The following is a 20,110-nucleotide window of genomic DNA, read 5'->3' on the forward strand; positions in this document are numbered from 1 at the left end:
AGGTCCAAGTCAGCATGGATTTGTGAAAGGGAAATCATGCTTGACAAATCTTCTGGAATTTTTTGAGGATGTTTCCAGTAGAGTGGATAAGGGAGAATCAGTTGATGTGGTATATTTGGACTTTCAGAAGGCGTTCGACAAGGTCCCACACAAGAGATTGATGTGCAAAGTTAGAGCACATGGGATTGGGGGTAGTGTACTGACATGGATTGAGAACTGGTTGTCAGACAGGAAGCAAAGAGTAGGAGTAAATGGGTACTTTTCAGAATGGCAGGCAGTGACTAGTGGGGTACCGCAAGGTTCTGTGCTGGGGCCCCAGCTGTTTACACTGTACATTAATGATTTAGATGAGGGGATTAAATGTAGTATCTCCAAATTTGCGGATGACACTAAGTTGGGTGGCAGTGTGAGCTGCGAGGAGGATGCTGTGAGGCTGCAGAGCGACTTGGATAGGTTAGGTGAGTGGGCAAATGCATGGCAGATGAAGTATAATGTGGATAAATGTGAGGTTATCCACTTTGGTGGTAAAAACAGAGAGACAGACTATTATCTGAATGGTGACAGATTAGGAAAAGGGGAGGTGCAAAGAGACCTGGGTGTCATGGTACATCAGTCATTGAAGGTTGGCATGCAGGTGCAGCAGGCAGTTAAGAAAGCAAATGGCATGTTGGCCTTCATAGCAAGGGGATTTGAGTACAGGGGCAGGGAGGTGTTGCTACAGTTGTACAGGGCATTGGTGAGGCCACACCTGGAGTATTGTGTACAGTTTTGGTCTCCTAACCTGAGGAAGGACATTCTTGCTATTGAGGGAGTGCAGCGAAGGTTCACCAGACTGATTCCCGGGATGGCGGGACTGACCTATCAAGAAAGACTGGATCAACTGGGCTTGTATTCACTGGAGTTCAGAAGAATGAGAGGGGACCTCATAGAAACATTTAAAATTCTGACGGGGTTAGACAGGTTAGATGCAGGAAGAATGTTCCCAATGTTGGGGAAGTCCAGAACCAGAGGTCACAGTCTAAGGATAAGGGGTAAGCCATTTAGGACCGAGATGCGGAGGAACTTCTTCACCCAGAGAGTGGTGAACCTGTGGGATTCTCTACCACAGAAAGTTGTTGAGGCCAATTCACTAAATATATTCAAAAAGGAGTTAGATGAGGTCCTTACTACTAGGGGGATCAAGGGGTATGGCGAGAAAGCAGGAATGGGGTACTGAAGTTGAATGTTCAGCCATGAACTCATTGAATGGCGGTGCAGGCTAGAAGGGCCGAATGGCCTACTCCTGCACCTATGTTCTATGTTTCTATGTTTCTAACACACTACCCCTTCAATACCTTGCAAAATCTGGTTCATCACCCCTTGGAATATGGCAGGGGCAGAAGACCCTCCAAAAGGTAGCCTATTAAATTGATCTAAGCCTAGATGAGTATTTATAGTCAAACATGACTTGGACTCCTCATCTAGTTCAAGCTGTAAGAAGGCATTTGTAAGATCGAGAGTGTTGTGAACAAATCTTCTATATTTGGCAATGTATTGGAGACATTACCCTCTCGAACCTGGTTTACGGTTACTTTATAATCATCACACAATCTTACCTTACCATCGGACTTAGGTACAACAACAATGGGTGTAGCCCAATTACATCGATCTATCTTACAAATAATGTTCTCAATCTCTAGTCTTTTGAGTTCTTGCTCAACTTTCTCCTTGAGTGCATATGGTACAGAACGTGGCTTGTAGTAAACTGATCTAGCGTCCTTCTGTACCCTGACACTCGCCTTGAAGCCTTGGATCGGACTGCCCGTTTCGCAGAACACCTTCGGATACTTCTTGATAACCACATCCGTTGATGAAAATCTCGCTTCCACACAGAAAATCTTACTCCAATCCAGCTTCAGTGAGCTCAACCAATTTCTTCCTAATAAGACAGACTTGTCTTCTTTCACAACTATTAGAGGCAAGTTCTGAAATTGAATTTTATATTTCACCGGTACGGTGATACGACCTACCACAGAAATTTTCTCTCCCAAGTAGCCTCGCAGCTCTATCTTGGATTTCTCCAGTTGAAAATCACGCAATTTGTCGTGATATAGTGACTCTGGGACTACACTCACGGATGCACCCATGTCAATTTCCATTGGTATCTTGAATCCCGCAACATCTATGTGGAGTTTGATGCTTTCCAAATCGCTGTCCATTAACCTCGTGCTCCTGATGACGTGTAAGTCTAACACCTCCTCGTCCTGTTGTTCTTCCATGCAATGTAGTCTCTTGGGATTTCTACTCATAGCTTTGAACGCTGGACTCATAGATTTAAAAACTGGTTTACCCTTCAGTTGGCATGCCTTCGCAGGATGCCCAGTCTTTCTGCAGAAGAAACACTCTGCCTTCACGTATGGACAATTTTGAGCAATGTGTTGTCCCAGGCATCTATAGCATGACTTCGACGCTCTGTTAGAATTTCCAGTTTCTGAGACTTTGGGCCCCCACCGTCTTTAACTTTGAACCTGCAGGTGATTTACCTCAGTTGACTGATGACCGTAATAATTATTTAATTCTCGGGAATATTGTTCGGCCATGCCCATTGGCCTCGATGTCTGACAAGCAATCTCAAAAGTCAAGTCATCTGTCGTCAATAACTTCCTTCTGATCACATCATTTTTCACCCCATAAACAAAACAATCCTGTAATGCTTGGTTTTGAAAGTTTCCAAAATTACAGTGCATCAATAGCTTTTTTAATGCTACGATGTAATCACTGATACTTTAATCCGCCTTTTGAATCCGAATCCCAAAACGATAGCTTTCAGCAATTTCTAATGGTTTAGGGTTATAGTGCTGCTCTAGCTTCGTTAAAATCTCTTTTTAAGCGTTGTGTCCTTTGGCTCGTCAGGCACAAGCAGATTTACAAGGGTTTCGTACAATGCCGGACTCGCCTCTGATAAGAAAATCGCTTTCTTACGTTCCAACACAGCACGGTTCTGGACTGCATTGTCTGGAACTTTGATAATGTTATTTGCAGTGAAACATATTTCTAGCCGATCCACATACGCTTTAAAATGTTCCCGGTCATGTCTATATTCCCCCAAATGTCCATTACACCTGCCATTTTAATCTCTAGCTGTTCACACTGTGTGCTGTATTTTACCTCAGATTTTGTAGCTTTTTTCCAAAGACAGAAACTTCCAAAGTCTCTCTGTCGACTGGTTGAATCCTTCCCCAACAAAATTTAAGCTTTAATTCATCCGAAAAATTCCATCTCACCGCCAAATGTGATATCTTCACAGAGCACAGCACACACAGCTCCTAACATGGCAGGCAGCTCTCTTGGAAGTCTCCAGAATCTGTCTGGTTCTGTTTATTATTAACTCTGCAGTTGCAGTACACAATACGTCCAAATCCACAGTGTGGAGCTACAAACATTACAAGCTTACAGACATTACAACCCTGTTCCACTTTAAGAGTCTAAGGACCTCCGTGCACCATCCTCAAACCGATGGCCTTGTGGAGAGATTCAATAGAACCCTCGAGAATGCAGAAAAAGATTGTGGAAATGGATGACAAAATCTGCCGTATCTCACATTTGCAGTTAGGGAGGTGGCCCAAACCTCTACAGGGCATTCTCTGTTGGAGCTGTTGTATGCACAACGGCCTCATGGAATTCTTGACATTGTGAAAGAGGAATGGGAGGAACAAAACAGTTCCTCCAAAAATATTGTGGAACATGCAGTGAGGATGAGGGAGCAGATGGAGTGGATATGCCCATAGTGAGTGCTCATTTAGAGAAGGTGGAGTAAAACCTGAGTGCCCAGAATAATGAAAAGGCTGCGGACACAGGTAATGGATGTCCACTTGGACAGAAGACCAGAGGGTGAGCAACACCTGTGGGACCAAACCCCAGAATGAGTTAAACCTTTGGAAAAATGGGAGAGGAGCTAACACCCAACTTGTATAATTTATCTAATTCCATTTAGTTTCACTTAATCCCAGAATTGAAAATGATAACTAGTTTTATGCTTTAAATCTTTAATTATTTCAGTAGCATATCTCCCGTGGCATTGCTCAGTGTGAGTCAGATGATCAGCTGTTTATAAGGACAGAGACATGCAATAAACAATGTATTATTCTGCTGCTAAGGTATCACTGCACTTACCTTGTCCTTGAGGCCACAATGTCTAATTACTGCACATAGCACATCCTGAGACCACTTAGAGGGTAATTATTTCTGTATAAATTTGCAACTGTTTGTAATTGCCTAGCTTCTCCCCAAAGTCAGAAAAGGCAGCAGGAAATGACTGATTCTCTTCCTCTTATTTTTATGCTTATATTTATCAAGATTTGTTTGGATATGTAACAAAAGCGTGGCAGCTGAAGTAGGATGGACTCAAGACTTTTACATTTATATAATTAGAAACATAACTATTTGCATTAAAATAGAGCGTGTCCTCATCTGTGAAATAATTCTAGAGAATTATGGGCACACAAATAACAGCAGAAATTACAATGCTGACCAATGGCAACTAAATACAACTGGTTTGTCTGATCTGCTGAATCTATTTGAGAATGTATTTCTAATAAGCTCATTTTCCTCATTTCATTTTAAGGTGTGGGGATTGCTACGATCCTATATTGTACAATTGCCAACATTGTCTACCCCTCCATCATCGGCTACAGCCTGTTCTACTTATTTGCTTCCTTCCAATCCCCCCTGCCGTGGGCAGACTGCTTCAGTTGGTGGGGTGCAGATGAAACATGCAGCAGGACTCCCAGAGGTACTGTGTTAACTTCAATTGGGTAAAGTATCGATGCCGACTATTCATCTTTCATTCTGTCGGTCTGACTGAGTGAGAAAAGTTGACAATAGTTACAGTGACCATCTTCATTTTGATCGTACAGCAGAAATGCTTGGATAGAAATCAGCAGCAGGAATCACGTTACTGAATGACTGAGCTTTCAGGATAGTCAGGAATCAATTTTATTTTGAATACGAGAAAAGCTTTAAAGAAAATAGTTGATCTCCTATGGTATTGCTCATGAGAAAAATTTTAAAAACCTGTTGGGTTAAATTCACTTTGGGTGGTGGTGCAAACGGGTGATGGTGAATTGGCATCCCGGTTACAGCCCGCCTCACTTTCTTTTCCATGAACGTCAATGGGAAAGAAACACACTGCCTTTTCCTGTAACTGCTTGTCAACTAATCTCTAATTCTTTCTCTTTTGCTCTCTTTGTATCTCTATTTTTCTTCCACTGTTTGTGTCTCCCTTTTTCTATCTGTTTGTCTCTCAGTCTCTGTGTTAGTGCGGGGATATTTTTCTCACTTTCTCCCCAATGTGTCTCCCAACTTCTACATAGTTCTTATTCTGTCTGCCTCTTAGACGCTGCATGACAGCATGTTCATCTTTTATTTCAATGTCTTGTTCTCTTTCCTTTTCTTCTCACCTAAAAACTCTGTTTATTAAGAACATGAGAGCATGGAGCAGGAGTAAGCCATTCGGCCCCTCGAGCCTGCTCCACCATTCAATAAGAAGATGGTTGATCTTCTGCCTCAACTCCACTTTCCCGCATGGTCCCCACATCCCTTGGATTCCCTTAATATCCAAAAATCTTTTAAACTCTGTACTGAATATAGTCAATGACTGAGCACCCACACCTCTCTGTGGTAGTGAATTCCAAAGAAATTTCTCCTCATCTCAGGCCTAAATGTCCGACCCTTATTCTGAGACTGTGACCCCTGGTTCTAGACGCCCCAGCCAGGGGAAACATCCTCCCTGCATCTACCCTGTCAAGTCCTGCAAGAATTTTAAGTTTCAATGAGATCACCTCTCATTCTTCTAAATTCTAGGGCATATAAGCCTAGTCTTCTCAATCTCTCCTCATAGGACAATTTCCTGCCCCACCCCCAATCCCAGGATTCAGTCTAGTGAATCTCTACTGGATCGCCTCTATGACAAGTATATCTTTCCTCAGGTAAGGAGACCAAAACTGTACACAGTACTCCAGGTGCGGTCTCGCCAGGGCCTTATATAATTTCAGTAAGACTTCTTTACTCTTGTACTCCAATCCTTTTGTAATAAAGGCTAACATTTGCTTTCCCAATTGCTTGCTGTACCTGCATGTTACCTTTCAATGATTTGTAAATGACTCCCAGGTCCCTCTGAATACCAACATTTCTCAATCTCTCACAATTTAAAAAAAATAGTCTGCTTTTCTATTTTTCCAACCAAAGTGGATAAAAACACATAATTTGGTCATTAACACATTATTGTTTGTGGGAGCTTGCTGTGCACAAATAACTGCCACATTTCCTACATTGCAACAGGGACCACACTTCAAAAGTACGTCATTGGCTATAAAGCGCTTTGGGAAGTCCTGAGGTCATAATAGGCACTATATTCCTCAGCATTGTGCCATGGGATCTTTAAGGGCAGGTGGGCCTAGGTGTAATGTCTCATCTGAAAGATGGCACCTTTGACAGTGTTGCACTGGAGTGCCAGCCGATGGACTCAAATCTCTGGAGTGGGACTTGAACCCACAACCTTCTGACTCAGGTGAGAGTGCTACTCACTGAGTCACAGCTGACATCTATTCTGGGATATCAATGTCTGATTCTGAATGGATGCTCCTTGGTAAGTGGCTCACTGAATGGAACCTGCTCACTGAATGATTCACTGAATGGGACCTGCTCACTGAATGATTCACTGAATGGGACCTGCTCACTGAATGATTCACTGAATGGAACCTGCTCACTGAATGATTCACTGAATGGGACCTGCTCACTGAATGATTCACTGAATTGGAGCTGCTCACTGAATGATTCACTGAATGGATCCTGCTCACTGAATGGCTGGCTGAATGGGACCTGCTCACTGAATGGCTGGCTGAATGGATCCTGCTCGAAATGTATCCTACTCTGATAATGGATTCTGCTCCATGAGTGAAGGGGTGAATGTATTGTGCTCGGTGTATGGTTTGACTAATGGATCCTGTTCAGTGAGTGGCTTGATGATTGGGTCCTGTCTGATGAGTGGTTTGTTGAGTGGATGCTGCTCCATGAGTGGCTCGATGAGATAATCCTGCTCGTTCAGTGGCTCAGCGAGGGGCTCTGTGAATGAATTCTGCTCAATGAGTAGATCCTCTTCAGTTTTGGCTCATTGAGTAGCTCCTGCTTGTTCAGTGGGTCCTGCTCGGTGAATCAATCCTACTTAGAAAATAGATCCTGCCCAGTTAGTGACTCAGCGAGTGGATTCTACTCGACGCATGTCTGGGTTATTAGCTGCTGCTCAGAGTGTCACAGTAAGTGGATCCTGTTTGAATGGATTCTGCTCATCGAGTGGTTCCTGCTTGGTGGGTGGCATATTGACAGGATCCTGATCTGGGAGGGGTCACTGAGCAAATTCTGCTCATTGAATTGCTGGATGCGTGGCTCGGTGAATGAATCCTGGTTGGTGACTCAGTGAGTGGATTCTGCTCGGCCAGAGTCTGGGAAATGGGATACAGTTCAGAGTGCTAGTTGAGGAGATCCTGTTCATTATGGTACGGAGACATAGTGGTTATGTTACTGGACTAGTAATCCAGAGCCTGGACTAATGATCTGGAGATGTGAGTTCAAATCCCACCACAGCAGATAGGCATTTAATTGTAAAAATCTGGAATAAAAATCTCGTATCAGTAATGGTGACCATGAAACTACCAGATTCTCATAACCTCCCAGGTGGTTCACTAATGTCTTTTAGGGAAGGAAATCTGCCATCCTTACCTGGTCTGGCCTATATGTGATTCTAGACCAACACCCACAGCAATGTGGTTGGCTCTTTACTGCCCTCTGAACTGGCCTAGTGAGCAACTCAGTTGTATGAAACTGCAACAAAACCAATAATAAGATTTAAACTGGACAGACCAACCGGCATCGACCTTGACACCAGATACGACAATGGCACATCCAGCTCACTGGACCCTGCAAAGTCCTCCTCACTGACATTTTGGGATTTGTGCTAAAATTGGGAGAGCTGACCCACAGACCAGTCAAGCAACAGCCTGACATAATCATACTCACAGAATTATACCTTTCAACCAACATCCCAGATTCCTCCATCACCATCCCTGGGTATGTCCTGTCCCACCAGCAGGACAGACCCACCAGAGATGGCAACACAGTGGTATACATTTGGAAAGGAGTGGCTATTGGAGTCCTCAACAATGATCCCATGACGTCTCATGACACCTCTCTTACCGATTACCACCTACCGCTCTCCCTCAGCTGATGAATCACTACTCCTCCACATTGAACACCACTTGCAAAGAGCACTGAGGGTAGCAAGGTTACAAAATGTACTCTGGATGTCGGACTTCAATGTCCATTACCAAGAGTGGCTCAGTAGCTAAAATGCTGGTTAAGTCCTGAAGGACATAACTGCCAACCCAGGCCTGTGGCAGGCGGTGAGAGAACCAACACGAGGGAAAAAGGTGGGAGTGACCACCACACAGTAATTGTTGGAGACAATGTCCCACCTTCACACTGAAGACGCCCACCAGGCTGTGTGGCACTACCACCGTGCTAACATTCAGAGCAGATTTAGCAGCTCAAAACTGGGCATCCATGAGGTGCTGTGGGCCATCAGCAGCAGCAGAATAGTATACTGCTACAACCTGGAACATCATTGCCCAGCATATCCCTCACTCTACCATTACCAACAAACCAGGGGACTAACCCTGTTTCAATAAGGAGTGCAAAAGAGCATGTCAGGAGCAGCACCAGGCGTACCTAAAAATGAGGTGCCAACCGAGTGAAGCTACATCACAGGACAACATACATGATAAACAGTGGAAGAAGCGCTCTATAGACAGAGCTAAGCGATCCCACAATCAACAGATCAGATCAAGACTCTGCAGTCCTGCCACATCCAGTCGCGAATGGTGGTGTACAGTTAAACAGCAAACAGGAAGTGGAGGCTCCATGAACATCCCCATCCTCAATGATGGTGGAGCCTACCATGCGATTGCAAAAGACAAGGCTGAATGTTTGCAACCATCTTCAGCCAGAAGTGTCGAATGTATGATTCATCTTGGCCTCCTCCTGAGATCCCCACAGATCTTCAGCCAATTCGATTCACTCCACGTGATATAAAGAAATGGCTGAGTACACTGGATAAAGCAAAGGATATGGGCCCTGACAATATCTCAGCTGTCGTGCTGAAGACTTGTGCTCCAGAACTAGCCATACCTCTAGCCAAGCTGTTCCAGTACAGATACATCACTGGCATCTACCTTGAAGTGGAAAATTGCCCAGGTATGTCCTGTTCACATAAAGCAGGTCAAATCCAATCTGGCCAATTAACGTCCCATCAGCCTAATTTCAATCATCAGCCAAGTGATGGAAGGTGTTGTTGACAGTGCTATCAAGCGGCACTTACTCACCAATAACCTGCTCACCGATGCTCAGTTTGGGTTCCGGCAGGCCCACTCGGCTCCAGACCTCATTACAGCTTTGGTCCAAACTTGGACAAAAGAGCTGAATTCAGAGGTGAGGTGAGTGACTGCCCTCGACATAAAGACAGCATTTGACAAGTATGGGATCAAGGAACCCGAGTGAAATTGAAGTCAATGCGAATCAGGGGGAAAACTCTCCACTGGCTAGAGCCATAACTAGCACAAAGGAAGATGGTTGTGGTTGTTGGAGGTCAATCGGTGCAGGTGTTCCTCAGGGCATGGATCATCTTCAGCTGCTTCACGAATGACCTTTCCTCCATCATAAACTCAGAAGAAGGGATGTTCGCTGATGGTTGCACAATGTTCAGTGCCTTTCGCAATTCATCAGATAATAGAGCAGTCCATGCCCGCATGCAGCAAGACCGGGCTTGGGCTGATAAGTGGCACTTAACATTCGCGCCACACAAGTGGCAGGCAATGGCCATATCCAACAAGCAGGACTCCAACCACCTCCCTTGACGTTCAACGGCATTACCATCGTTGAATACCCTACCTTACAACATCCTGTCGGTCACCATTGACCAGAAACTTAACTGGACCAGCCACATAGGTACTGTGACTACAAGAGTGGGGAAAAGTGACCATAATATGGTAGAATTCTTTATTAAGATGGAGAGTGACACAGTTAATTCAAAGACTAGGGTCCTGAACTTAAGGAAAGGTAACTTCAATGGTATGAGAAGTGAATTGGCTAGAATAGACTGGCAAATGATACTTCAAGGGTTGACGGTGGATAGGCAATGGCAAACATTTAAAGATCACATGGATGAACTTCAACAATTGTACATCCCTGTCTGTAGTAAAAATAAAACGGGGAAGGTGGCTCAACCATGGCTAACAATGGAAATTAAGGATAGTGTTAAATCCAAGGAAGAGGCATATAAATTGGCCAGAAAAAACAGCAAACCCAAGGACTGGGAGAATTTTGTAGTACAGCAGAGGAGGACAAAGGGTTTAATTAGGAGCGGGAAAATAGAGTATGAGAGGAAGCTTGCTGGGAACAGAAAAACTGACTGCAAAATCTTCTACACATATGTGAAGAGAAAGAGATTAGTGAAAACAAACGTAGGTACCTTGCAGTCAGATTCAGGCGAATTTATAATGGGGAACAAGGAAATGGCAGACCAGTTAAACAAATACTTTGGTTCTGTCTTCACGAAGGAAGACACAAATAACCTTCCGGAAATACTAGGGTACCGAGGGTCTAGTGAGAAGGAGGAACTGAAGGAAATCCTTATTAGGTGGTAAATTATGTTAGGGAAATTGATGGGATTGAAGGCCGATAAATACCTGGGGCCTGATAATCTGCATCCCAGAGTACGTAAGGAAGTGGCCCTAGAAATAGTGGATGCATTGATGATCATTTTCTAACAGTCTATCGACTCTGGATCAGTTCCTATGGACTGGAGGGTAGCTAATGTAACACCACTTTTTAAGAAAGGAGGGGGAGAGAAAATGGGTAATTATAGACCGGTTAGCCTGACATCAGTAGTGGGTAAAATGTTGGAATCAATTATTAAAGATGAAATAGCAGCACATTTAGAAAGCAGTGAAGGGAGTGGTCCAAGTCAGCATGGATTTATGAAAGGGAAATCCTGCTTGACAAATCTTCTAGAATTTTTTGAGGATGTAACTGGTAGAGTGGACAAGGGAGAACCAGTGGATGTGGTGTATTTGGACTTTCAAAAGGCTTTTGACAAGATCCCACACAAGAGATTGTTGTGCAAAATGAAAGCACATGGTATTGGGGTAATGTACTGACGTGGATTGAGAACTGGTTTCCAGACAGCAAGCAGAGAGTCGGGATAAATGGGTCCTTTTCAAATGGCAGACAGTGACTAGTGGGGAACCGCAGGGCTCAGTGCTGGAGCCCCAGCTATTTACAATATTCGTTCATGATTTGGATGAAGAAATTGAGTGTAATATCTCCAAGTTTGCAGATGACACTAAGCTGGGTGGCAGTGTGAGCTGTCAGGAGGAGGACGCTAAAAGGCTGCAGGGTGACTTGGACATGTTAGGTGAGTGGGCAAATGCGTGGCAGATGCAGTATAATGTGGATAAATGTGAGGTTATCCACTTTGGTGGCAAAAACACGAAGGCAGAATATTATCTGAATGGCGACAGATTAGGAAAAGGGGAGGTACAACGAGACCTGGGTATCATGGTACATCAGTCATTGAAAGTTGGCATGCAGGTTCAGCAGGCGGTGAAGAAGGCAAATGGTATGTTGGCCTTCATAGCTAGGGGATTTGAGTATAGGAGCAGGGAGGCCTTACTGCAGTTGTATAGGGCCTTAGTGAGGCCTCACCTGGAATATTGTGTTCAGTTTTGGTCTCCTTGCTATTGAGGGAGTGCAGCGAAGGTTCACCAGACTGATTCCCGGGATGGCAGGACTGACATATGAGGAGAGACTGGATCAACTGGGCCTGTATTCACTGGAGTTTAAAAGGATGAGAGGGGATCTTATAGAAACATATAAAATTCCGACGGGACTGGACAGGTTAGATGCAGGAAGAATGTTCCCGACATTGTGGAAGGCCAGAACCAGGGGACATAGTCTAAGGATAAGGGGTAAGCCATTTAGGACTGAGATGAGGAGAAACTTCTTCACTCAGAGAGTTGTTAACCTGTGGAATTCCCTACCGCAGCGAGTTGTTGATGCCAGTTCATTGGATATATTCAAGGAGGAATTAGATATGGCCCTTATGGCTAAAGGGATCAAGGGCTATGGAGAGAAAGCAGGAAAGGGGTACTGAGGTGAATGATCAGCCATGATCTTATTGAATGGTGGTGCAAGCTCGAAGGGCTAAATAGCCTACTCCTGCACCTATTTTCTATGTTTCTATGTTTCTAAGAGCAGGTCAGAGGCTGGGTATTCTGCAGTGAGTGAATCACCTCCTGACTTCCCAAAGCCTTTCCACCATCTACAAGGCACAAGTCAGGAGTGTGATGGAATATTCTCCTCTTGCCTGGATGAGTGCAGCTCCAACAGCACTCCAGAAGCCCGACACCATCCAGTACAAAGCAGCCCGATGGATCGGCACTCCATCATCCACGACCTTAACCACTCATTCTCTCCATCACCTGCACAGTGTGGCTGTAGTGTGTGCCATATACGACATGCACTACAGCAACTCGCCAAGGCTTTTCAACAGCACCTCCCAAACCTGCGACCTCTACTACCTCCCTAGATTGTGTCTATTCTCTCTAGAGTTTAGGAGAGGTGATCTCATTGAAACATAAAATTCTGATGTAGAATGATAGGGTAAACGCTGAGGTTGTTTACCCTGGCTAGAGAGTCTAGAGCTAAAGCCATTGTCACAGGATAAGCATCGGCCATTTTAGACTGAGATGAGCAGGAATTTCTTCATTCATAGGGTTGTAAACCTTTGGAATCTCTGTGTCAAAGGGCTGTGGATGGTGAGTCGTTGAGTACTTTCAAAGCTGAGATAGATAAATATGGAAATCGAGGGATATGGGGATCAGGCAGGAAAGTGGAGTTGAGGTCAAAGCTTAGCCATGATATTGAATGGTGGAGCAAGCTCATAGGGCCTTATGGCCTACGCCTGCTCCTAATTCTTATGTTATATTCTTCCAAATCTGCAACCTCTGCCACCTCGAAGGACAAGGACACCAGGCGCATAGAAACACCACCCCCTGCAAGTTCCCCTCGAAGTCGTACACCACCTTGACTTGGAAATATATTGCCATTCCTTCATCGCTGTGTCAAATTCCTGGATCTAACTACTTAACAGTACTGTGGAAGTACCTTCACCATATGGACTGCAGTGATTCAATGTGATGATTCACCACCACCTTCTCGATGAGAATTAGTAATGGGTAATAAATGCTCATCATCATCATCATTGGCAGTCCCTCGGAATCGAGGAGGACTTGCTTCCACTCCCAAAGTGAGTTCTTCGATGGCTGAACAGTCCGATATGAGAGCCACAGACCCTGTTACAGGTGGGACAGACATTCGTTGAGGGAAGGGGTCGGGGGGGCTGGTTTGCCGTGCGCTCCTTTCGCTGCCTGCGCTTGGCCTCTTCATGCTCTTTGTGAAGAGCTCAATGCCCTCCCGGATGGATTTTCTCCACCTCGGGCGGTCTGTGGCCAGGGTCTCCCAAGTGTCAGTGGTTTACCAGCGAGGCTTTGAGGGTGTCCTTATAACGTTTCTGCTGTCCTCCTTTGGCTCGTTTACCATGAAGGAGCTCCACATAAAGCATTTGCTCAGGGAGTCTCATATCTGGCATGTGTACTATGTGGCCTTGCCAGCAACACCCACATCCTGTGAATGAACAAATATATATATATTTTGAAAATCCTGCTCGGTGAATGGATCCTATTCATTGAGTGGATTCTGATTGAGTGGATCCTGTTTGGTGACTGGCTTGCTGAATGAATCCTGCTTGGTGCACAACACGGTGTGTGGATCCTGTGCCTTGAGTAGCTCACAGCAGGCCTATGTATATCTCAGATGACAGATGCAATGCTCGCACACCACTCCCGCCCTGCTGTGCACTCCAGATTTGATCCTTCTCGGTTTATGGCTCGGCGATTAGATTCTTCTAGGTGAGTGGATCCTTCTACAGGAGTGACTCTGTGAGGGGCTCATTGAGTTGATCCCTGCTCAATTGTTGGATCCTTCCTGGTGAGCAGCTTGATGAGTGGATCCTGCTCGGTCAGTAGCAGATTCGGTGGAGGGTCAACATTTGTTGTTCTGGGGTACACAGCAGGGTGGGAGTGGTGTGCAAACATTGCATCTGTCATCTGAGATGTACATAGGCCTACTGTGCTGTCTCCTTCTGTCTGTGGAGGTGAAAAATGTGTGTAGCAAAGTTTTTGAGTAAATTGATTCTTTTGTGACCTGTTCTGTGTTTGATATCTGAAGTGTTATATTTAGAGTAATAGAGGAAGCTGTGCAGGTAACTGTCATGGTAACTGCAACTTGGAGAATTTTCTTGCTGGAATATGGTTGGATAGAATGTGTTAGAATGTGATTGAAATTGAGGTACTATTTTGTAATTGGTGAATATTGAAAGAAATAAATTACCGTATTTCGAATGGAAACAGAGTTAACCACTGAGGGCGAAGAAAAGATACTTAACTAACAAAGAAGAAAATTGGTAAATAGTCCTTACAGTATGTCGACGATGGATATAGGGTCACGTGTTACTAGTGGTCGTGTGATACCAATGAGTCACGTATCCCTATCTCTCTCTGTACAGGTTTGATTAGGAATGAGTGAAAGTGAATCAGAACTGAGCTTTGATTGAAACAAGTTGAAGCCCTGAAGTGTGTCCTTTCATATCCTGAGGCCTTCTGTGATAACCACAACTTATTGAAGGAACTGTTTATACTTGAATGCCTTAATCTAGTATTGTGGTTACAAGCATTACAGAATCTGTCAAATAAAATCTCCCATTACAAGCAGAGTGAGCACCAGGGCTGGACTGTGCTGTGAGTGGAGTGTGCAGACTGTACCTCTGTGTTCTGACCCATCCACAGCCTCACCCATGTAATAAAATGGATTGAACTAATTCAGTCAGAGTGAAACAGTGGCCCTGATTATATAACCAGAAATCACAGCATTGCAGAAAGAGAATTTAAAAAAAAAACAGGAAATAAAAAGCTGGTATCAGTAAAAGCGACCATGAAGCTGTTGGATTATCGGGAAAAACCCAGTTCACTGATGTCCTTACCCGGCCTGGTCTATGAGACGCCAATCCCACACCAAACTGGTTGACTCTTAACTGCCATCTGAAGATGCTGAGCAAACTACTCAGATAAAATTGGCAATAAATACGAATGATGACCACATCCCAAGAACTATATACAGGGTATTGTTTTTAATTCCCAATGAAATGTATTTCTAAAACACATTCCACATTTTCCAGATCCACTCTGCAATCTCACTCTGGATGATGGATATTTTGAAATAGTTAACACAACATGGCTGCAGGCAAACAATGAAACGTGCACGAATGGATCAGAAATCTACGTTCCTCACCAGGGTCCAAGTGAGCAATACTGGGAGTAAGTAAATTGCTACAGATCGCTGCACCTATAACCTGCACAGCTGTACCAGTAGCTTCCTCTTGGGATGGTCAGTTGGGTGAATGTCCTGTTTAATGAGTGAAAAGCTGTTTGATTTAGATAGAGGTTTATTTACAGCATACGTCTGTTACAAACTAACATCACAACAGGGGCCCTTTCATTAGTTAATAGCATCCTGGTTTAACACTGCAGGTTTACTTTAACAATATTTATACAGAGAAATCTTTATTAAGCATTTTTTCTTTTCTTGTTCTTCAAGAAAGAAATTCACCACTAAAACTTCTAAACATTAAATGGTTCAAATTATCTGTGACTGATATCCCTTTCTCTATGTTTTTAATTGAATACAGTATTGTGTTTAACCCACAGACCTGGTAACTGAATTGGGGAAACTGTCTGGGAGCAGGTCCCATGTTTAAAAATATGAAGGAGCTGAATTCATTGGGAGATACAGTGACTAACCCAGGTAGTTTTAACAGTGCTTTGTAAGTCAGTCAATGAAGCACTGACAGGAACTCCTTCAGATCAACTCTCCAGGGAATCTCATCTGCACTCACTGTTTAAACAAAGCTTTATATTTAAAATTCAATAGAAATAGGGGGCAGAAACAAAAGGATATTAAATTGAATCTCCATTTTTATTGAAGCACTGGAGAAAATGCAGAAAAGTTTTACAAGGCTGTTACCAGAGTGAAGAGGATGCAACAATCCGGAAAGATTGATTAGGCTGCGGCTCTTTTCTCTGGGAGAGAGAAGACGAGGAGAACCGACAGAGATCTTTCAAATTATGAAGATGTTTGATAGGGTGGATGTGGAGAAATTGCTTCCACTTGTCAGCCAGTCTAGAACAAGAGACCATAAATAAGGTAGTCACTGAAAGATCAAATAAATAATTTTAAAGGAATTTCTTTCTGCAGTGTGGTGGGAATGTGGAACTCACTGCAACATATGAAGGCAGCAGATTGCATTGGTGCTATTGACGGTGGCATTGTAGGAAGAGGTCATTAGAGTGTGGTAGGCTTGTGTGAAAATAAATACTGGCATAGACCAGTTGGGCTGAATGACCTGTAACTGTATTGTAGGTTCTGTGTAGTTCTATAACTTCTAAACACCAAACTGGTTCTTTTTAATTTCAATAGCTTTCAAATCCATGTATATTTGACTAAATACTCCTGTGCATTGTATCTAATAGTGACTGTGTGTAATGAACAGTACCCTTATACAAGATGTTTTCTGTTGTTATTTTATTTAGTAAAGGGGCTTTACGCCGTACAAGTTCAATAGATGAGACTGGGGAGATAGTCTGGCATTTAGCCCTCTGTCTGCTTCTGGCCTGGCTGATAGTTGGGACAGCGCTATCTAAAGGAATCAAATCATCAGGAAAGGTAAAACGATTGGTGATGAATAGAGTTAAAACTCTGGTGGCAAAGCACAGATTTCTGCAACAATAAAACTAGAATTTCTAAATCATTTGTGAAGGGGGCTGGTTTATCTCTCAGGTGATGTTAACAGTGACTCTTTGGGGAGTGTGAGATCTATAATTTATGAGCACTGCAGGCTTGAGTGATATCTGAAGATCTTTCTCCTGAGTGAAAGAACAGCAGTAATTCCCCAAACCCCTGAAATGTGCCCCTCATTCTAAGGGTTTCACTCGCTGATACAGGACTTTGGGTGAATTTCCAATTACTCTGGAAGGCTGGGCAGGGCTGGCTAAGTGAGTGAGCAGATTAGGGTCATGGGGCTCAATTTTCCCGGGTCATTTGCGCCGTTATTTTGGCGCGCGCCATTTTTTCTGGAGCAATTATTTAATTCAAAGTTTCCTCCTGGAATCTGCACTGGCATAACTGCTTTAGTTTCGATTTTTCTAGGTTAAGTTTTTAGCATTTTTCGCAGTTTCCCAAATACTTTTTATCCTAGGTCGGCGTATCTGGCCACTCCTGAAAAATCTTCCGGTGAGTTAACAGAAAGCAGCCCACATTGAAAAATCGGCGCTGAAAGACGTCATTGTTTTTCATCAAAGTTTTTGGAGGGAGTCTCTAACATTTGAAATATCCTTAATAAAGTTCAACTTTTTTTTTTACCTTTCAACGGGGTACATGGAAGTTTCTTGGATTGCTGAAGTTTTCTTTTTTTTTTACTTACACGCCACCACTGGACATCTTCAAGCAGGGCTCGAGGGGGGTCATAGCATCGGCCGTCAGAATTGGCCCCGCGCCCAGACACACGGGCTCGGCTGGAAAACAAGCCCAGGGGTTGGGGTGGGTGGGGGGGGGGGTGCGGGGAGGTGGAGAATTGGAAGGCTGCTGCACTTGGCACAAGACTGCAATGAGTTTGGAGGAGGGGGTGAGAGGGTCGAGAAGTCACAAGACCTGGGTGTTGTCCATCCAGACAGATCTTGGGGAAAGAGAACAAAGAACCTGTCCTGCCTGCCTTCCTGCCATTTTGTGCTTTTTGCAAAGGTAAAATTTAACTATGGGGAAATACTGACAATGCCATACCTTGTATGAGCCTTCTGCATCATAGTGCTACATAAAAGACAATTGATTCGACGTCATCGCATCAGGAACATCAGAGCCCATAGAGTGCTGGGCAGGAGGCCTTACCCACCTCGGGAATATCGGGACAGGTGTTCGCACCTGCACCTGAGTGATGCAGACTGTGTTAGAAGGTTGCGTTTCTGCAAATAAGTTGTAACTGAGATCTGTGAGTTGGTGAATGCAGACCTGCAAACCTAGAAGCGTCAAGAGGACTGAAGGTTGAAATGAAGGTTACAGCTGCACTTTCATTCTATGTCTCCGGATCGTTTCAAGCTACAACTGGGGATGTGTGCACCATCTCTCAACATGCAACTCATGCCTGCATTTGGCAGGTGACAGCTGCAGTATATGCATGGAGGAATAACTATATAAAGTTCCCCATGACCACCCAAGCAATGCGTGACAGGGCTGTGGGCTTCTCCAGGATTTCTGGCTTCCCAAAGGTACAGGGCTGCATTGATTGTACCTACATCGTCTTGCGAGCACCTTTGGAGGATTCCAAGATGTACAGGAACAGAAAAGGCTTCCACTACATTAATGTGCAGTTCGTATTTGACCACATGCATCGCATTATGTCAGATACCCTCTCACTTCAAGATGCAAGATACCCTGGGAGCACCCATGATGCGTTCATCCTACGTGAGAGTGTTATATCTGTCATGTTTCAGCAGCAGTCAGAAGGGCAGAGCTGGCTACTGGGAGACAAAGGGTACAGCCTCGCCACCTGGCTCATGATGCCCCTACGCATAACCTGGACGGAAACTGACCGGGAATACAACATGTCGCACACGCAGCATCAAAGCGAGGACCATTGGCATCTTGAAACAGTGTTTCTGATGCTTGGACCATTCCGGAGGCGACTTGCAATACTCCCCTGAGATGGTCGGTCAGTTCACTGTTGTATGCTGCATGCTGCTTAACTTAGCCATCATGAGGCAACAGCAGCTGGTAGCGAAGACCCACCTGAAGTGAGAGTGGCTGATGATGAGGAGGAAGATGCAGATGACGGGTAGGAGGATGAGGACAAGGGCGAGGAAGCCATGCAACTACCTGAACCCGGAGCACGACGGTGGAGGAGGGCGGGCCATCATGCCTTTTTAACAATTGCTTGAGCCTTGCGCCAGCAGCTCATCCGTAAACACTTTGCTGCCTGAAGGCTCAGTGACAACTATTCCACGTGGACCATGTTTACTGTTTGAACCTGTTCCATATGTTGTGTTGTGTTAATGAAATAAATGATAGAAATGATTCATGTTTACTTCAAAAGTTGTGATAATAATGGAACAAATAAAGTAATGATTCAGATTTAATGTAAAATATATTTTATTCAAAAGTTTAACAAACACTTCTTTTTACTGAACTTTAATAAAATTATTCTTGTAACAAACTTTAAAGTTTTCAGTTATGATCACTTACAAACTTTAAGATCACTTACAAACTCTAAGATCACTTAAAAACTTTAAGATCACTTACTAACTTTTAAACTTGTAAATTTACATAACTTATTAAAATCTTTTCATTTGAGATGAGAACAACAGTTACAACACTAACAACAACAACAGCAGCAGCAGTAGCAAAGAAAGGCTTACCCATGTCTCCTCCACCTTATTCTAAGACTGCTTCCCGTACTTGTTCTTGGTGACTCCACCACCTCTGCCCGCAGGTGGTGGTGCAGTCTTTCAGGGTTGGTATGAATGAAGCTTATTCTTTCTAAGATCTCGGGTAGTGCGCACCTGTTGAGGTGGGTGGGGGGGGGGGGGGGTCGGGGGGAGAGCGGCAATGTGGAGGGCCCAGGCGGCAATGTGGAGGGGCCTGGCTTGGGGCTCTTCAGAGGCTGGTGTGGGGATTGGAGTGGGAGTGGCAGTTGATTCTGTCAATGGGTGCAGGGTCTGGGCGTGTTCCCTTATTGCAGCAGCTAACTCCAACATGTCGTCCCTCATGTGCCTTGACAGTATCTCAATGACCTGCAACATTCCCTCCCTCATGTTGATCAAAACTGTCTCAACGATCTGCAACATTCCCTCCCTCATGT

At 44.3% G+C, this 20,110-nt stretch overlaps 1 protein-coding gene across 2 annotated transcripts in view; it reads left to right on the forward strand.

Annotated features, from left to right (window-relative positions):
* Positions 1 to 20,110, forward strand: part of LOC139265221 (sodium- and chloride-dependent neutral and basic amino acid transporter B(0+)-like) — a 115,115-nt gene that overhangs the window by 20,541 nt on the left and 74,464 nt on the right. For both annotated transcript variants that reach the window (XM_070882146.1, XM_070882147.1), the window contains exons 4-6: positions 4,604 to 4,771; positions 15,383 to 15,521; positions 16,794 to 16,926. In XM_070882146.1, coding sequence (XP_070738247.1) covers positions 4,604 to 4,771; positions 15,383 to 15,521; positions 16,794 to 16,926 — 440 coding nt within the window. The remainder of the gene's footprint in view (positions 1 to 4,603; positions 4,772 to 15,382; positions 15,522 to 16,793; positions 16,927 to 20,110) is intronic.

Source organism: Pristiophorus japonicus, chromosome 6 (genome assembly GCF_044704955.1).
Source record: "Pristiophorus japonicus isolate sPriJap1 chromosome 6, sPriJap1.hap1, whole genome shotgun sequence".
NCBI lineage: Eukaryota > Metazoa > Chordata > Chondrichthyes > Pristiophoridae > Pristiophorus > Pristiophorus japonicus.